General features: G+C 32.6%; 2 protein-coding genes across 2 annotated transcripts in view; one reads left to right on the top strand and one right to left on the bottom strand.

The window, feature by feature from the left end:
* The window catches only part of LOC114325609 (DNA-directed RNA polymerase III subunit RPC1), a 66,984-nt gene extending 48,086 nt beyond the window's left edge, over positions 1 to 18,898 (bottom strand). Inside the window, exons 1-5 of the mRNA XM_028273711.2 lie at positions 18,698 to 18,898; positions 18,504 to 18,639; positions 14,709 to 15,283; positions 8,837 to 8,926; positions 8,605 to 8,782 (exon numbers count right to left, since the gene is read on the bottom strand). Of these exons, the coding sequence (XP_028129512.1) occupies positions 8,605 to 8,782; positions 8,837 to 8,926; positions 14,709 to 15,283; positions 18,504 to 18,639; positions 18,698 to 18,741 (1,023 nt within the window). The 5' untranslated portion in view covers positions 18,742 to 18,898. The remainder of the gene's footprint in view (positions 1 to 8,604; positions 8,783 to 8,836; positions 8,927 to 14,708; positions 15,284 to 18,503; positions 18,640 to 18,697) is intronic.
* The window catches only part of LOC114325602 (heat shock protein 70 A1-like), a 517,012-nt gene continuing 502,216 nt past the window's right edge, over positions 4,579 to 19,374 (top strand). Inside the window, exon 1 of the mRNA XM_050662665.1 lies at positions 4,579 to 5,288. Coding sequence (XP_050518622.1) covers positions 4,718 to 5,288 — 571 coding nt within the window. The 5' untranslated portion in view covers positions 4,579 to 4,717. The remainder of the gene's footprint in view (positions 5,289 to 19,374) is intronic.

The raw sequence follows: 19,374 nt of genomic DNA, 5'->3' as shown, positions 1-19,374 counted from the left end.
AAAATAAGCTGAATAAAGAACTTCTATGGTTGCCGTGTCACCATAACATAATGGAAATCATTTTGAGCAAAGTATTTGCATTGTGTTTGGAACCTTCAAGCTCTCCTGAAATTCTCATATTTAAAAGGTTGAAGTAATCATGGAATGCAGTTGATCGATCAGATTACACACCATTAATTTTTCCCCCTGGAGAAGCTGAGTTAGAAAACAGTGCCATCGAGTCCTTGCTACATCATCTTAGTAAGAAAGACCAGCCTCGAGATGACTACCTAGAACTTATTGAACTGACGCTGTTGGTGTCGGGACAACCAATAGAAAAAATTCACTGGAGAGCACCTGGGCCTATACACCACGCTCGGTGGATAGCTAAGCTTATTTATGCATATAAGTTGTACCTTTTCCTAAGTCAAGGAGTTTACCATCTCACAAACAAGAAAAAAGAAAACTTGGACAGATTTATCCGTTTCGGTGCACTTTTGTATATGAAAAACTGGGTTGAGGCTCCTATCAGCACCAATGCAGCTTTCAACGATCTAATTTTTTGGAAAGAGGCTGGGAAATACAGCGTCATTGATGAAGATATAGCTAAAACTATCAAAAAAGCCTTGCAGCCACATTTGTGGTACCTATCTGACGAAATTGTCGGGTTATCACTTTTTTCCAATAAAGTGAGCCTTGAAAACAAAGTTAGCATAGTGAATAAGATGTCTGTCCTGGCACCGCCAAGGAAGATTAGAGGAAATGCTGATTTCCTAAGTGATGAATGTGAATTGGCATATTTTGCTAATAGTATAACAATGTTGTTTACTAAGCTAAACATTTTGCAAAGCTTTTTAAACAAGCACCCATGTGAATGTAGACAAGCACCAAAGTGGTCATCGTAGAAAGAGATGTAAAACTATTTCAAGATTTTAACAAACTCATAACAAATGATGAGGACGAAAAACAGCTGTTACTGCAGATTGTAGAGGCTGATCGAAAACAAGTCCCGACTGAGCCAACAAAGAAGGCCGTTCTAGAAAGCCTGCAGAAACCATCCATTTCCAAAGACAAAATTTAAAGAGTTCATTTTTATTATGGACTTGACTATAAAATGTACTTATTTTAAACATGGGTTCCAATGTAAAATAAACAAATAAATTATTAAGTTTTTGTCTCGTAACATGCCTGGTAATTTTTTCAAAAACCGATAAAAATATTCCCGTTTTCATTATTTAAACAGTATTGAGCACTGCCTTCCAAGTGACTTATGGCTTTCATATTTTGGCTCCTTACTTCCTTAATCAATTAGAAAAGAATTGGGGGTCCCTTGGCTTTTACATTCAACTTGAGTTTTTCACATAAGATCTTGAACCACCCTAATGTGTATATTCATTACAACCAATTATTGTGGTTTAATCCCATGTAAAAAAAAACATATACACATCTATCTTCTTGGTAGATTTCACTAAAGCCTTCCATTGAAGAGGACATACTTAAAATGAAGGTCGAACTGGGCAGGAAAAACGATCCTCATATCATATCATAAAGATAACCAACAAGAATTATACAAATACGCAAAACAGCATCGGAGATATACAAATTTCGACATCTAAGGCAAAGTCAAAGCCAAATAAGATGGCAGGAAGCTCAAAATGGTGATTAACCACGAAATAACCGATGGAGTCTCGAGATCGAGTATCTAGAAGTCAAAATATGCAGCTATAGACCAGGATTAATCTGTAAAAAAACGTCTATTTTTGGATATGAGAGGTGGCATTCGGATTTTTGCAGATAAAGTTAGGTGACAACTTCAATAATTATAATTGACTTATGCTCCTTCTCAAATATGCCCGGAACATTAATAAAAAAATTAAAATATTTAAAAATTTCGAAAAACATCGATTTTTTCTGCTTTCTTTGCTTATAACTTTAAAACGGTTCGTTTTGGAACAAAGTCGTACAGAAATAAAATAAAGATAATTGAATTTTGTATGATATGCGACTGGTCAAAAATGTCTTAAGGTATTACCTTTTCTGCAATATAGCAATAAATACAAAATAAGGGGGAACAATACGCCTGTTGTTATTCATGTTTCTTAACCACTTTGGTGGCACTTAGAACCTTAGTAATTCGCTTAGAAAATTCTTATAACTTACTTAAACGGTGTACCAAATGTCATTAAAATCGACCTAATAGATTTTGCATAATAAATTTGCAATCTAAATGTTTTTTAAAAAGTTCAAATTTTTTAACATCTTTCTGAACAAAAAGTGCACCATTTAGAATTTGGCTATTTTTTAAATATAAAGAGATACGCTACCTATCTAATACACTTTACATAATTAAAATCGGATTATTTAAGGGGCCTCAGCAATGTTTTAAAATTATAAACAATTTTTTGGCTTATAAACAAACAGCTTTGTTTAATATTAAAAAAATTAATTTTTAGCAATGCAAATAATTAAAACTGGTATAATTTGACTTAAATTTTCAAATGCTGTCAGCAGAATTGCTATTTTATTTTTTAATCATAAGTTATTCGCGTTCAAAAATTGCAATTTTTCGATTTTTTGAAAGTTCAACCGCGTTTATCTCGAAAACTATGTATCCTACGAAAAAACTTGTAAGAAAATTTTTTGCTTAGAATTACCCAAGAAATACAAAAAAAAGTTTTATTTTGCGAAAAAATCGATGTTATGTAATTCCTCGTTCTTTGCTTATAACAATCTTATCGATATCCGGATCAACTATTACCCAAAAAATTCGTGTTCTACGGGTCAAAATACATAAAAAAACTTGGGAAGTCTATCAAAATAAAGGATCCCGTAGCACCGCCTCCTGGCCACAGCACTAATTTGTTTATAAGTCAAAAAATTGTTTATAACTTTAAAACATTGCTGAGGCTGCTTAAATAATCCGAATTCAATTCCGTAAAGTTCATTAGATAGGTGGAGTGGTTCTTTATATGTAAAAAAATTGACAAATCTTTGTACGTTCTAGTTTTTGTTGTGCAAGATTTTAAAAAATTTTAATTTTTTAAAAAGTTTAGATTGCAAAATTATTATGCAAAATCTAGTAAGTCAATTTTAATGAAATTTGGTGAACGGTTTTAGCACATTACAAAAATTTTCTAAGCGAATTAGGAAGGTTCCAAGTGTAACCAAAGTGATGGAAAAACATTGAATAAGAACAGGCTTGTTTTGCAGCAAGGGTGATAAATTAAGACATTTTATCTAATCGTATCTGATAGAAAATTTAATTATCTTTGTTTAATTCATATACGACTTTGTTCCAAAATGAATCGTTTTAAAGTTATAAGCAAAGAAAGTAGAAAAAAAAACGAAATTTTTTGAAATTTTTAAATATTTTATTTTTTTTTATTAATGTTCCGGGCATATTTGAGAAGGAGCATAAGTCAATCATTATTAACTAAGTTATCACCTAACTTTATCCTCAAAAATCCGAATGCCACCTCTCACATCGACCTAAAAACAGATCTTTCCTGGTCTACTACGGAAACCGTAAAAATGGTATGTATAAAGAAACAAACAAGAAAGCGGCTTATATACAGGGTGTCCCCGAAAATAGTGCGTTCCTTTAAGGTGTGGATATAATACACCATTTAGAACAAAAAAGTCCTTTTACATTTTTTTCTAAAGATAACCGTTTCCAAGAAAAAAATTACATTATTCTCCATACGAGTAAATTTTTATTTTCATAAATTTATATAACCTGGCAACATGGCGTAGAAGAACCTGTGACTGTGAAATTTAATCTAATTTAATTTAAATTTCATATAAACTGTGCTGTCAACAATTTTCAGAGTATATCCGATCAAAATAAAATAAAAGAATACAAGATGGAAACAACCTATAAACACAATAAATGAAAATCGGCCAATCATGTAACCATTCGATTACAACCCGAAAGAAAGAAGAAGAGTAAGTCGCACCGACAATATGAAGAATACTGTAGTAAAAATTCATTATGTAAATACCACATTGACAGGAAACTATTAATAAAAACGAAGAAGAGGAAGTTAAACCATAAATTATCTTTATTGTCTTTTATAAAACTTCATAGGCATAAATAAATTTTCTTACAAATAACAAAGGGCAAAGAATCTGCGCTAACTGTGATCAGACACCCTTACTACTGCTATCGAATCACTCAAATTATTATTTAAAATTATTATTTTTCATTAGAAGGGAAACGAATTACAAATATACGAAACACTTCGCTTTGTTATATCCAGAAAATAAAAAAATATAATTTATAGAAAGTTTTGGTAGAAAAAAATGGACAAAAAATACTACAAATAAGTACAATAAGTGATTATTAAACTAATAGACTAATTATCAATTTTCCTTATCTAAAGCGTTTATAGATTAGCCTTCAAATATTTATTTTAAAAACTTAATTTTTCTGTCTATTTTTAATCTTTTAAAATTCGCGTGCAGTTGATTTCCGCCCTTTCTAGTTCATTCTTTACAAGTGCGTCACCGCTTTACAGCTGTTTCTAACGATAGGACGAGAATGTTCGACGAACAATCGAGATGATTCGGGTCGATTTTACCGTTTATATAAAAGCGAATCGGTGCGGCGGCATTTCAGATTATTCAAATACAACGACGAGCAAACAAGTGATATCAAAGTAGTCAAACGAATTATTTGACCAAGTTTTTGAAAGTTTTGTGAAGTAAAAGTATTATTGTGTGAAATTACATCAAGAAAATGGTTAAAGTTCCAGCAATTGGTATCGATTTGGGCACCACGTATTCCTGCGTGGGTGTCTGGCAGCATGGAAAAGTGGAAATCATCGCCAACGACCAAGGCAACAGGACAACACCCAGCTATGTTGCTTTCACAGATACAGAGCGTCTCTTGGGAGATGCTGCGAAGAATCAGGTGGCGATGAATCCCAGCAACACAGTTTTTGATGCCAAACGTCTCATCGGCAGAAAGTTTGACGATCCAAAAATCCAACAAGACATCCAACACTGGCCATTTAAAGTTGTCAACGACTGTAGCAAGCCAAAGATTCAAGTTGACTATAAAGGTGAACGAAAAACATTTGCTCCAGAAGAAATCAGTTCGATGGTTCTTATCAAAATGAAAGAAACTGCAGAAGCTTATTTGGGAACCAGTGTTAGAGACGCAGTTATTACAGTTCCAGCCTACTTTAACGATTCCCAAAGACAAGCTACAAAAGATGCAGGTGCCATCGCTGGTCTCAACGTTTTGAGAATCGTTAATGAACCAACAGCAGCAGCCTTGGCTTATGGTCTTGACAAAAATCTGAAAGGTGAAAAGAATGTACTGATCTTTGACTTGGGTGGAGGTACCTTTGATGTTTCCATTTTGACGATCGATGAGGGCTCATTGTTTGAAGTAAGATCCACAGCGGGTGACACTCATCTTGGTGGTGAAGACTTCGATAACAGGTTAGTCAATCATTTTGCTGATGAATTCAAGAGAAAATACAAGAAAGATCTGAAAAATAATCCAAGAGCCCTTCGACGATTAAGAACAGCTGCAGAAAGAGCCAAGCGTACTTTATCATCCAGTTCTGAAGCCACTGTAGAAATAGATGCTCTTTTCGAGGGTATTGACTTCTATACCAAAATTAGCAGAGCAAGATTTGAAGAATTATGTTCAGATCTCTTCAGAGGAACACTTCAACCTGTTGAGAAAGCTCTGAATGATGCCAAATTAGATAAAGGGCAAATCCACGACATTGTTTTGGTAGGTGGTTCTACACGTATTCCAAAAATCCAACAACTTCTGCAAAATTACTTCAGTGGCAAACCATTGAATCTTTCCATTAATCCAGACGAAGCCGTAGCATATGGAGCAGCCGTCCAAGCAGCAGTATTAAGTGGGGAAACTGATTCGAAGATCCAAGATGTCCTACTGGTTGATGTAGCTCCATTGTCATTGGGTATAGAAACTGCAGGAGGAGTTATGACCAACATAATTTCAAGAAATTCAAGAATTCCATGCAAACAAACCCAAACGTTTACAACGTATGCTGACAACCAACCAGCTGTTACCATTCAAGTATTTGAAGGTGAAAGAGCTATGACAAAAGATAACAATCGTCTGGGAACATTTGATCTAACTGGCATTCCTCCTGCGCCTCGTGGAGTTCCAAAGATTGAAGTTACTTTCGACCTGGATGCCAATGGTATACTCAACGTTTCTGCCAAAGATACAAGTTCAGGTAATACCCGCAACATCACCATAAAGAATGACAAAGGGCGATTGTCACAACAAGAAATTGATCGAATGTTATCAGAAGCCGAAAAATATAAGGAAGAAGACGAACGCCAGAAAGAGAAAATAGCAGCAAGAAACCAACTTGAAGGGTACGTCTTCCAACTAAAACAAGCTGTACAGGACTGTGGAGACAAATTATCATCTGAAGACAAGTCAGCAATCGAGAGAGAATGCGAAAGCTGTCTAAAATGGCTAGATAGCAACACTTTAGCTGACAAAGAAGAATATGAAGACAAACAGAAAGAATTGACAAGAGTATGCAGTCCTATCATGACCAAATTGTACCAAGGAAGTCAAAATAACAATCGGCAAAGTGGTGGAATGCCAGGTGGTTGTGGACAAGAATATGGTGGATTTGGAGGAAGACAAAGTGGTCCCACAGTAGAAGAAGTTGATTAAATTTTTTATAATCAATCTTAAGTTTCCATATTGTGATATTAGATGTATTTGAGCCAGACTGTATTAGCATTTAATTTATTTTTCACTGTTAACTGTAGATAATAATAAATTATTTTTATTATATTAATTTGTGTTTTATTTGAACATTGAAGCTATCAGCAGGTATTAATTTTTTCCAGATTTATATGGGGTATGTCAAAAAATATAAATCTTGGAATATTATTACTATTAAAAAAATTAATATTTTTTGACAAACAGCGTATATGACTGAAAAAATTTAATATCTGATGATTGTAATAAAACTAAACTAAACATAAAACTAAAATAAAGTTTTCCATATGTTGCAGACTGAAATGGACATTATGAAAAACTTATAATTTTATGTTAATTTGTGTTTTATTTGTATACTGACCTATCAGCAGGTATAGTCGAACAAGAGATCTCAAGACTCGTTAACACATTCACGGATATGACTGCATATGCAGACACTTGTAAATTACTGTGTGAATATGAAGATGTGTCTGTGAATATGTTAATATTCAACTGAGCGGGGTGTTATTGTTCAAGCTGTGAAATTCCATAAACGAGGGATATACCAGTTTTATGAAATGATTCCTTGTGTATATAAATTCACACCTCAATCAATAGCGTCCCACTGAACTGAATATTAATGAGTGTCTTAAGGCCGCGTCTCACCATCAAATAATTTGATCAAACAGTTTGAGCAAACTTGACGTACTTGAGGAAGTACGTCAAAGTGACGTCACAGTTGCAGTTTTTTTTAAATTCTAAAAATCTGTGCTCTCACTATCAGTCTAGTTTGATCAAATTTTTTGTATTGAGTTGTCTAACTTGTTTGTACTTTATTTAAAATTAAAATTTTTCATTATTATCCACAATGAACACTCAGGATGTGACGTCACTAACTGTCACTTTCAGTTTGCTCAAACCAGTTTGATCAAATTATTTGATGGTGGGACGCGGTCTTTATACTCTTAGTAGTCTTGTTTTATATAAAAAAATTAATTAATACATAATCGGAAAATTAGCAAATTACAAGTTTTCACACATAATGGCATAAATTTTTGTTTGTCAACAAACAAATTTTTTCTATGTTCTTAAGACTTTTGTAAAAAAAATTAAAAGAATTATAGCCTTGCAAAGAGTGCTTTAAAAGCACCGTGAATGCGGAAACGCATAGAAAAAGTATTGTGAAAAGTTAAAAGCGTCATAGCGAAAAGTTAAAAGCGAACAACTCAGTAAAATGCGTAAAAAGCATTGTAAAAATCAACACATTTGTTAAAAAAGTTAACAGCGTAGAAAATACACTGTAAACAGTTCATAGTATTCACCAAGAATCTTAAGAAGCATTGAAAATGAATCAGAAAGTCACAAAGGCATGGAAGGCTGTGTAAAAAGTTAAAAGCACATGAAAATCTGTTAGTAAGCATTGGAAATACTTTGAAAGCATCTAGAAAGTGTTAAAAGCATGGAGAAACCGTTAAGAAGCATTGAAGTCGTTGAAAAGGGCTTAAAACTCGGTAAAAGTCTTGAGACATTATTAAACTCAGTTAATAGTACTGAACAACAACATAAAAAACATTAAAAATGCTTTAAAAAACATTGAAAGTGTCCAGAAAGTAGTAAGGGCATAAAAGGAGCTGTAAAACTTGGAAGCACCGAAAAAACTGTTAACAAGCATTGAAAAGATGTCAAGAAAGTATTAAAAGCATTGAGAAACCGTTAAGAAGCATTGGAACCGTTGAAAAAAGGCTTAAAACTTAGCAAAAGTCTCAAGACAGTGTTAAACGCATCGAAAATGTGTTATAAAAAGTTAGAAACATTGAAAAAGTATTTAGAGCTTCGAAAAAGCTTTACAGAAACACTGAGTAGAAGATTTAAATGAATATATGTAATACATAAAATGTATAGGGTTTCCTTACCATCATAGCCAGTGGCACTCCAGATAACTCACTATTGATATACAACGCTGACTGTAGCTGAAGAAAGTCCCAACCTTCTTGGTACATATTCACAGAAGCCCCAGATTGTTTATGCTTCTTAATAACATCGTTAATGAATATTATCTCGGATTGCTTCATCGTCAAGTCGTCTTCATTTCTAAAACATATCACACTGTAATCTTGGAAATTATATAAGATAGAACTGACTTACGTTCCGGCCTTTAAATCCGAGACAACTGATGGTCGAATAGTGACAGGAGGCACTAGTAATCTTGTGAAGATTAGATCTTTTGGCTGAGACCTAAAAATGAATATGTTTAAAATACACTGCGGTGCAAAAAAAAATCGATCCACTAAAAATTTGGTCATTTTTGATGTTTCGAATTTCCTAAACATGTTGTCCGATTCAAGCGATTTTTTACCACGTTATAGCCTTATTCATTGGCAATATCGCTGTAATAATATTGTTGCTAGACAGTCAAACTGTCATTGTATATCGGGTGTACGAATCAAACTGTGCTTTTTTCTCAAAGTTCGCATCTTTAAAATACTGAAATAAAAACCCAACTAGAGCCTCCAGTTTTCTTAACATTTTGTGTTTCGATTCATTCGCTTATGTTGGATAATAAAAAAGTTAGGTACTTTAACAACTGGCCATGTTCGTCATCAGAACAGGGTGTTTTCTAAATAAGTGCGACAAACTGTAAGGGGTAATATTACATGAGAAAATAATGACAATTTGCTATATCGCACCTTTAATAAAAAAGCGAAATAACTCAAAATTCATGGTTTTTGAGATTTAACCATAAAGTGAAATAACTAGACGAGAAGAACCTGTTCCGTTTAACAGCCAGGTTAAAATGATGAAAATGAGAGAGATAAATGATTTTCCCGCTCTTTTTTACTAACGCCTTTGCACAAACCGGTACTCGTAAAGTGGTGGAATTCAGTTATACTCCGGCTGTGTTTGGAGGTAAGATATCCGGTATTTTAAAAGAAAGTGATACAATACGAAACAGTTCTGTGTTTTACTAACGAGTAAATATATTATTTGCTATCGCTTTTTAGAAAAGTGTAATCTTTCAGATTTATTTCACTTTATTAGAAAACTAGTTGAAGATTTGTTAGTTCATTTATGAGTTAGTTCATTTTAGTAGAAATTATTTCTTATTATGTGCCGTATTATTTCAACTTTATGCAGTTTCTAATGAAAATTTTAAAAAATTACTAAAGTACAATACGTATTATTTCAATATTCTACTATTATTTTATTAGATAGGTAGTTAGAAACCTTCACGTTTTTGACTTGTTTTACTTTATTATAAAATCAACAATAATTATTTATTGTAATAGTAATACTTTTAATATGCAATGGTTTGATGTTCGCATTGATACTTATGTACTTATTTTTTGATAATCCAATTTAATTAGATTCTTGTTGACTATCAGCTTCTTGTCTAACTAACCGGTATAATATTTATACTCTTGTTTTAGAGTGGCGTCTTCTAGTCTAGGGCACAAAAATACTTGGATTAGTAGCGAAAAATTCCTCATTGGATAATAATTCCATCAATGAAAAACCCGTTAATAACAAATGTGAAACTACGGAAGAAGTAAGTTTCAATTTGTATTACTTTAATATATGTATAAATACACATTTTTTTTATTATAAACTAAGGCTTTTACTTGTTTCTATCACAAACAGTAATAGTATCTTACATAATAATAGTAAACTTACGTATCTATGTCAAAAAATAAAAAAAAACTATCCCCGCTCGTTGTCTGAAAGAGCCATGTACCGAAAAGAGCAGACTTAAGTGCTCCGAGAATATCAATACAGCAAACATATATGGTATTTTTTGCAAGTTCTGGGAATTGGGCAGTTTGCTAAAGCAAAGAGCATACATAAATTCTTGTATGGATGATATTCAACCTAAGTACAGGTACACAAACGCTGAGAATCCTAGGCGCTGCAACCAGGCTTTATTCCATTTTGTTATAAATGATGTCAAAATTAGAGTGTGCAAAACATTTTTTAAATCAACTTTAGATATTTCTGACCGCATGATTTTTACAATACAGACTAAGATTGATACAAATGGTTTTGCACTGGATGATTTAAGAGGAAAACATGGCAAGTACAGAAAAAATGATCCCGAACTGATGACCGACATCAAGGGCATATTAATTCTATACCAAGGGTTGAATCTCACTGCCTACGCGCTTCTACTTCAAGAGAATACATAGAAGGCAGCAAAACCATTAAAGATTTATACAATGTTTTTAAATTAGAACAAGAGCGAAACAATAAAGAAATTGGTACATATATTACCTATTATAAAATATTTACTACTGAATTTAATATCGGTTTCCAACCAAAAAAGATCAATGCGATCTGTGTGTAATACCTACAACAATTCCAATGTTAATGAAAATAAAGACCTGGAGCAAAAATATAAATCAAATTTAAAAGAAAAAAAAAACTGGAGTAGTGCTGAGAAATTAAATGACCGAAACAAAGTCAGCCAAAATGTAAGAGTAGCTAGCTGTGCTGCAATGTCATACAGGTCAATCAGTCTTCTTCATTTTATTATAAATCAAAACTGAACTGTTACAATTTAACGGTGTCGGAACTGACAGAAAGAATCTAAGCAGGCATATAAAAATGTACACTGTTATTTTTGATCTAAATGTGATGCAAAACGAGGCTCCATAGAAATCGGTTCTTGCATATGGGCCTATTTAAAAAATATAAGTGAAGAGGGCGATGGTGAAAAAGAAGTCATATTCTATTCAGACAATTGCTGTGGCCAAAACAAGAATTAGTATATAACGTCGCTGTATTTATTCGCTGTGCACACGTTAAAAATTAAGAGAATTACACATACATTTTTAATAAGGGGCCACAGTCAGAACGAAGCCGATAGTGTGCACAGTCTTATTGAGAAAGAAGTTAAAAAGAGCTTGAAATCTGGATCTATTTACACTCCAGACCAATATGTAACTTTAACAAGGAATGCTAGAAAATCGAACCCACCTTTAATTGTGCACGAGATGAATTACCAATCACTTTATGATTTAAAAGGTTTGCAAGAAGAATTGGGGTATAACTTTACGATTAATACTGAGGGAAAAAATGTTAACTGAAACAAAATCAAAGCAATACAAGTGAACAAAGATAATCTACATATTTTTTTATAAGACGTCATAAAAGGATGAGACTTATAAACAGGTAGATGTAAGGAACAAACGAAAAAAAAAATAGGATCAATAACGGAAATAGCATTCAAACCCGCCTATACAGAAAAACAAAAATTGAGTACAAACAAACGGAAAGATTTGCAAGCATTGCTATCTAAAGGAACGTTGTGCCATATTTGAGAGTAGCCACACAAGTTTCTTGAAACAATCTATTTTATATTTTCCGTTTATTTTTTAAAATGTATTAACATCTTTTCATTGTATTATTATAGTGTTACTTATGTTTTAGTTTAATTTTGTAATCAGGCAATTTTGTTAATAAAGATAAATAAACGAATAATCAGTATTTTATTATAAAGGAAACGAAAATTCATTTTGTGTTTAAGAAAATATAGAAACAACTAGGATTAATTCAGTGTCAACTCAAAAGTTTTTACATCAAAACTGCAACAAACCTAATTGTTTATTTTACATGACAGTTCATTTAGCAATAAAAGAGCATCATGTAGAATTATTTCGTCGGCGCAGAATATATGTTTAATCATAAAGTGAAATAACTATAAACTATCAAAAGAACAACACATTTGTACCCTTAACAATAGACGAGAGGATTAGCATTTACTAAAATCTAAGAGCTTACTAATTAAACTCTCCACACCAACCTTTAGAATTCCTCTAACCCGTATGATTTTTGTGAAATTAATTTTTAACCTGTACTGTGCAAAACTTAAAAACTTTGACTGCAAATTCCCACAAACTGTGTTTTTTGAGTTATTTCTTTTTTTTTTTATTAAAGGTGCGATATAATCATATGTCCGCAAACGCTTTGTTTCCGAGATACGGGATGTTCAATTTTTTTACAAACTGACGATTTATTTATTGCTTTAAAACCAGTTAAGATATGCAAATGAAATTTGGTGGGTTTTAAGACGTAGTTATTGCACATTTTTTAACATACAATTAAAAATTGTATATTCACCATTGGCGTGCGTACGGTTAATATTATCGGTTATAATACCGTGTGCGCGCCAATGGTGAATATTAAATTCGTAAAATAACTACGTCTTAAAACCCACCAAATTTGATTTGCATATCTCTACTGGTTTTAAAGCAATAAATAAATCGGCAGTTTGTAAAATAAATTGAACATCCCGTATCTCGGAAACAAAGCGTTTGCGGACATATGATTATAAAGCAAATTGTCATTATTTTCTCATGTAAAATTACCCCTTAAAGTGTGTCGCACTTATTTAAAAACACACTGTATTGATGACGAACATGGCCAGTTGTTAAAGTACTTAACTTTTTATTATCCAACATAAGCGAATGAATCGACAGACAAAATGTTAAGAAAACCTGAGGCCCTGAGGCTATAGTTGGTTGTTAGTTTCAGTGTTTTATAAATGCTAGAATAATCCACAGGCCGATGCGAATTTTGAGAAAAAACACAGTTTGATTCGTACACCTGGTATACAATGACAGTTTGACTTTCTAGCAATAATATTATTATAGCGATATTGTCAATGAATAAGGCTATAACGTGGTAAAAAATCACTTAAATCGGACAACAGGTTTAGGAAATTCGAAACATCAAAAATTACCAAATTTTTAGTGGATCGATTTTTTTGCACCGCAGTGTATTTAACGATTTAAAAATGTTCACAAAAATATTTTCTAATCATTTTACCGTCTTTTTGATACGTTTACTGGATATCCACCAAGCGTTTTTTCAACGTTTACCAATGCTTCTTGTTGCTTTTTGCAACGCTTTTACGATGCTTTCATCACTTTTACTGGATATTAGGTTTTTCTATGCTTCCCAATGCTTCTTAGTATTTTTACAATGCTTTCACACTCATACCAATACTCAACGCTTCCCAATACTTGTCCTATGATTTGAACTCCTCTTCGACATTTTGCTGAATATTAATTGTTATTCAATGCTTTAACATGCTTTCACCACCTTTTCAGCTTTTTTATCAGATATTAACTTTTTTTGGTGCTTCCCAAGACTCCCTCGTGGTTTTTGCAATGCTTTTCCAACACTTTCTGGATATTAAGTCCTTTTCCATGGTTACCAACGCCAATAAGGTGCTTTTTGCAATGCTTTTCTGATGCTTTCAACGCCTTCTAGATTGTTTTACCGGATATTCGGTTTCCCAACACTTGCTGGGTGCTTTTTGCAATGGTTTTCTGATGAGTTTAACGTTTTAATAACGCACTATTGACGCTGATTGCAGTTGATACTTTTTTGCATCCTTTAGCACTTTTAAAATGCTGTTTTGTCGCTGTATCAGTGCTTTCGAGACTTTCTTGAAAATTCAAACACATTTTAGTGCTACGGTGCTCCAACTCACTTTTCAGATGGGGAAAATACCCTCTACAAATTGAGATTGCAGTGCTGCAAAACAAACATCTAGTGGAGGAATGCTCGATCAGATCCTACAATGGCAATCCGTCCGATTTCTTAGTGGCGACTAAAGAGTCAATTGAATACATTTGGCAACAAAATTTTTGTTTGTAAAAATTAATTATTGTTAATTACTGTTTGTAATGTGTTGTCTTCTTGACGTACCTATGCACAAAAACTAAACTGTGATGTAGCCATATGTTAACACATTCGGTGCCCATGACTCATGAGTGTCATCAGGACGGTTTCATCGAAGGTACAGACGACGCATGTGTGTTGTCAGTAGTACTGTGTTACTCAATGAACAATTTAAGTACATGGTAATAGCAAAGTGGCGCGCTTGTTCAAGATGGGCACCGAACGTGTTAAATAAACATTAATAATGAAATACACAAGCATTTATAATGAATTGGTAATTGTAGTCACTGTATCACTGGTAGCATATAAAACAAGTTGTAAGAAAAAATATTACCTCCTTGGATCCATAGCTAACAGCAATATATCATTTTCAGGAATCCTTTCGAAGAGTTTGAGTACATCTATCGGAGTCAAAATCTCACCAAGTGGACTTCCAGTCAAGGCAGATTTAATGTCAGGGTTGCTTTCAATCGCTACAGAAAACTCGTTCAGTTGATCCTCTAATAACACTTGCTTATCTTTTTCCCTATTTCTTTCATGAACTATTTTCAAAACCGAGTTACCTGTACTTGCCTTAGCAGTCATTTTTTTGACGAAACCATTTTGCTCTTTACAATTCGGGCATTTGCTATTTTTCTTGCATTTGTCATTGATTTTCTTCCTTATGGCTTTTTTGGTCATATAACTTAGATGGGGATTTGACAGTCTGATTCTGAAAAGATGTTTATCTGATTCTTCTAATAAAACGTGAGCACATTTCTTACAAATTGACTGCAGAATATTGATTATACTTCTGAAGTAGCCCACATGGAATACGGGCAATTCTAAGTCAATGTAGCCAAAATGGCCTACACAGTCGTTTATGTCTTTTCCACATGTCTGGCAAGGTGAACCTTTTGAATTTGTACCCTAAAATACATGTTTTACATTAATATCACTATTAATTTAAACTATGTCGCACCCAGGGGGATTTTGAGGGTTAAAATCCTCCCTCACGGGTATATAAAGTAAAAAATATGTAAAGAATATTAGGAAAATGTAACTTGTCTTCCACACACCATACAAATAATCAAAAAATCCAAAATGCTAATTTACTAATTGTATAGCTGTAACTCATCCTCAGATACAACATAGAAGGAAGCCTGCTTGGTATGTATGGTACCAGGAAAATGAAGAAGATAGTAAAATAACAAAGAAATTTGACAACCTTACAGACATTAAAAAAAGAAAAAGCACCAGCCACAAGCCAAATGATATTCTTAAACCAAATACAATAAGAGAACCAAATGAAATTCTTTATTGAAATAGAAATCCTACTAACAATATTTAAATATGAATTTGCTTAATTAAATGTAACAATCAATATACAATACATGCAATATACAACACATACAGACTTATTAAAAAAAAAATTTTTCCAGGTAAAATATATGTTTTCAGTATTTTTTTTTTAATTTGAACTGTCACTGCATTCTTAACACTGGGGGGAAGATGGTTAAATTCATTCATACATTTGTAAAACAAGGATTTCATTGTGTTATGTTTATGAGTTTTTTGAATGTCAAAATCTTCAATATTTCTTGTGGTATATGAATGAACTTGACCCCTCAATGTAACATATTCAATTAAATATGCAGGCAACATTCCTTTTTTCAATTTAAAAATGAAAACCATAGTAAGGTAGTAAAGCCTTTGTTGAACTGAAAACCAACCTAAAGTAGAGTACATCATCTCAATTGGTGTGTAGCGATTGCATTGAAGAATTGTTCTCATACCTCTGTTATACAAAATTTGCAATGATTGAATTGATCCTTTATCACCTAAATATAAAACACTTGAACAGTAGTCAAAATGGGGCTGAATTATACTTCTAAATACAGTGATCCTTGAAAATAATGATAGATCTTTGCTAATTCTATTAAAGAAAAATAATTTTTTAGATATTTTCTTGCAATATATTGAAAATGAGGTTTCAGAGAGAGTGTGTTATCTAGTATAAATCCAAGATATTTAATTTCATTGACCCATTCGATGCATTCATTATTAACTTTTAGTTTCAAATTTTCCATACTTATATTATTTCATTTATATCGACTAGAGACTATCATTGACTTTGTTTTACTCGCATTAAGTTTTAACTTGTTAGCATCCAAAAATATCTCAATTCTTTTTAACAACCACTGCATCCTTCTAACAACCTCCACAATATCATCAAGATGAACCTATATGAGGCCCTTAGAACACAAGGGGTGTAAGGGCAAAGTTTTGAGAAAACGTCGTTCAAAGTTCTAGACAAATTTTAAAAAATCTATGGTTTGTTTTTAAACCAAGAGGAGCGATTCAAATTTCCCGCGCTGTAATGCTTGTTTGTAATTGGTCCAACCGTAGGCCATGCTTGTTTGTAATTGGTCCAACCGTAGGCAAGTTTACTTCACTTTATAAAATTTTGACACTAATGACATTTATCAAATTTTGACACTAGTGGCATTTCATAGGTTAATTAAGTTATATCAGCGATTTTTTGTGTTTTCTGTGTTATTTCTTTCATTTTTAGGTTGTTAGTCTGCTTTTATATAAAAAGCAGTTGTTTTTAGAACTCTTTACCGACGTATTACCTACTACTTAGCATGTTTTCAATGACCTGTCATTTTTGATCATGTTATTGTTAGTTTATGTAGAAAGTTTGAAGCCTCTATGTTTTCTATGTGTTTGGGAGTCCATTTTTTGTTCTGAAGCTATTTTCTTGTGGCATTTTTATAATCAAGTATATTCAAATGGGAAATAAGCCACAATTTTATCTAAAAATGATTTTATTACAATTATTTAACATAATTAACTAATTATGTTAAATGAAACCAATTGTGTCGCAAATTCCTCGGTAGAATGCAGTAGGATGTGGTTACCCATATTAAAGGAGGAAGTCAATAGAACGAAAATACCACAATTAGTAAATCAGTAACATATTGAGTTAGTACATATTTAGTATTTTAGTATTATTTAAAATTTTAAATATCAAGTCAGAGTTTGGTATTAGTTTTGAGAGTAAACTAAATGTAAACCCAAATACTTACGATGTCGGGATAGTGTCACGAGGTTTTTCCTGGTTTTCCCTCGTGATTTACTATGAAATCTCTAACGCGAGAATTTCAGTGCTACCGTTGCATTTGGTTGTCTTTTTAAAGACAGATCGCATGCTATGATTTTTTGTGGCGGATATTCTTGAGTTGGGATTGATTTCATGTAATCGAATGAACTATCTTTTAGTAAAGTCGTCCCAGGAGCGCAACTCATCAATATTGGCAATATCATTTTAAAGTCATCTACTTTAAAATGTATAATACGTGTCTGAATTGCCGATATAAATGAGTCAGATTAAATAAATTATTAGAAGAATTTTTTACTAAGCAACAACATTTTTGTTTGTTTAGTATTATTTTGCATTTTGACAACGACACCTGACTTGGGTGTCGAAACGTTAATAAAATCATTTTTAGATAAAATTGTGGCTTATTTCCCATCAATTTTTTGTATTTAACCCAATTTCCTAAAAATGTCACACTCCTTGTGTTGGGCCTCATATAAGACCTTAATAAGACCTGTTGTTACATACTGGATGGAAACAATGACGATTAACAAGAAAGAGGAAGATAGCCTTCTGACATTTGAATGAAAAATAATGAACAATACTGGGCCATGGTGTAGCAAGAGAGGGAGAAAGAAAAATGAGAACGAATGCCATAATTGAAGAAGAATTAAAGAGAGAAAATATACATAAAATCTCCTCGGTTAGACTGGATAAGACATATACAGAGACACCTACACTCAGATATGTTGAGAAGGATAACTAACGGAACACCATTATGACCCAGATGTAGAGGAATGCCTAGAAGATATCTGGATGATGTAGAAGAGGATATAAGAACAATGAATGCTAAAGATTGGAAAGTTCAGTGCAGAGAAATGGAAGAGACCCACAGCAGCAGCAAAGACATACAGCAAGCTATAAATGACATGGAGGAGTAATCAACCTCATCCAAGAATAGGATTTTGAATGCCATTGTGTACGCTATAAACTCTAGGAATTGTAGTGCTTAATGAATGAATGAATTATATAAAATTATTTATTTACCAGTCTTTTATCCAGTACACCAAAGGGAACTGGGGTTCTTTGAACATCTTGATTATACAGATTCTTGGCCACTACATGGATATGAGACTGCTGTTGCATACTCTCAGCACTCTCCACTCCAAAACTGACATGGGAGCTACAAAAAATTAACACCAAAATAAGAAATTGTTATTGCAAAATATTTCATTACTTACATCTTTCTCGCCACATCTGTTTCACGGTACTGTTCTTTCGGCATTGTTGAATTAATAGTCTCATTAATGTATTTACAAATTATCACATCTTAAATACTTAAATTATTTAAGCTTTGAGCTTTTAACTTAACGTAAATACATGTTTTATTTTATAACCCTCAAGCCTCGAACTTAAAACCATAGCTTAAAACAAATTTCTAGGTTATGTATGAATTTGATTATGTCTAAATCCTGATGCACTACTTTGCGCCGTGTAATTTGCGTTGCCTATATAAACTTGAATCGGCGAAATGGGCCTTTGAGTTATTTAAAAAATATTACATACAAATAGAAATTGGTATAATGGGAAATTTATTAATTTATAGATATTACAAAGAAAAGGTATCTAAATGGTTTTCGAGCAAGTCATGCTGTATGAAAGAAATTTATAAATAATAAAATTTTGCTATATTACCTAACCACTTTAAAAATTCACATTGTAAGGCATGAATAAATTAAATTATGTAGGTAGTACCTATTTAGATGTACTTAGAAATGAAACTGAAAAGTTATTACTATAAAGATTGATCTGTGGCTATGCTTGACTTAAATAAAACAACGATTAGATAATATAAAAAATCACAAATTTTATTAAATTTGGGACAGTTTAGACTCAAAATTCAAAATCAATAGATGTA

This window comes from Diabrotica virgifera, chromosome 9, assembly GCF_917563875.1.
Source record: "Diabrotica virgifera virgifera chromosome 9, PGI_DIABVI_V3a".
Lineage (NCBI taxonomy): Eukaryota > Metazoa > Arthropoda > Insecta > Coleoptera > Chrysomelidae > Diabrotica > Diabrotica virgifera.
This window is presented reverse-complemented; position numbering and strand designations above follow the sequence as displayed.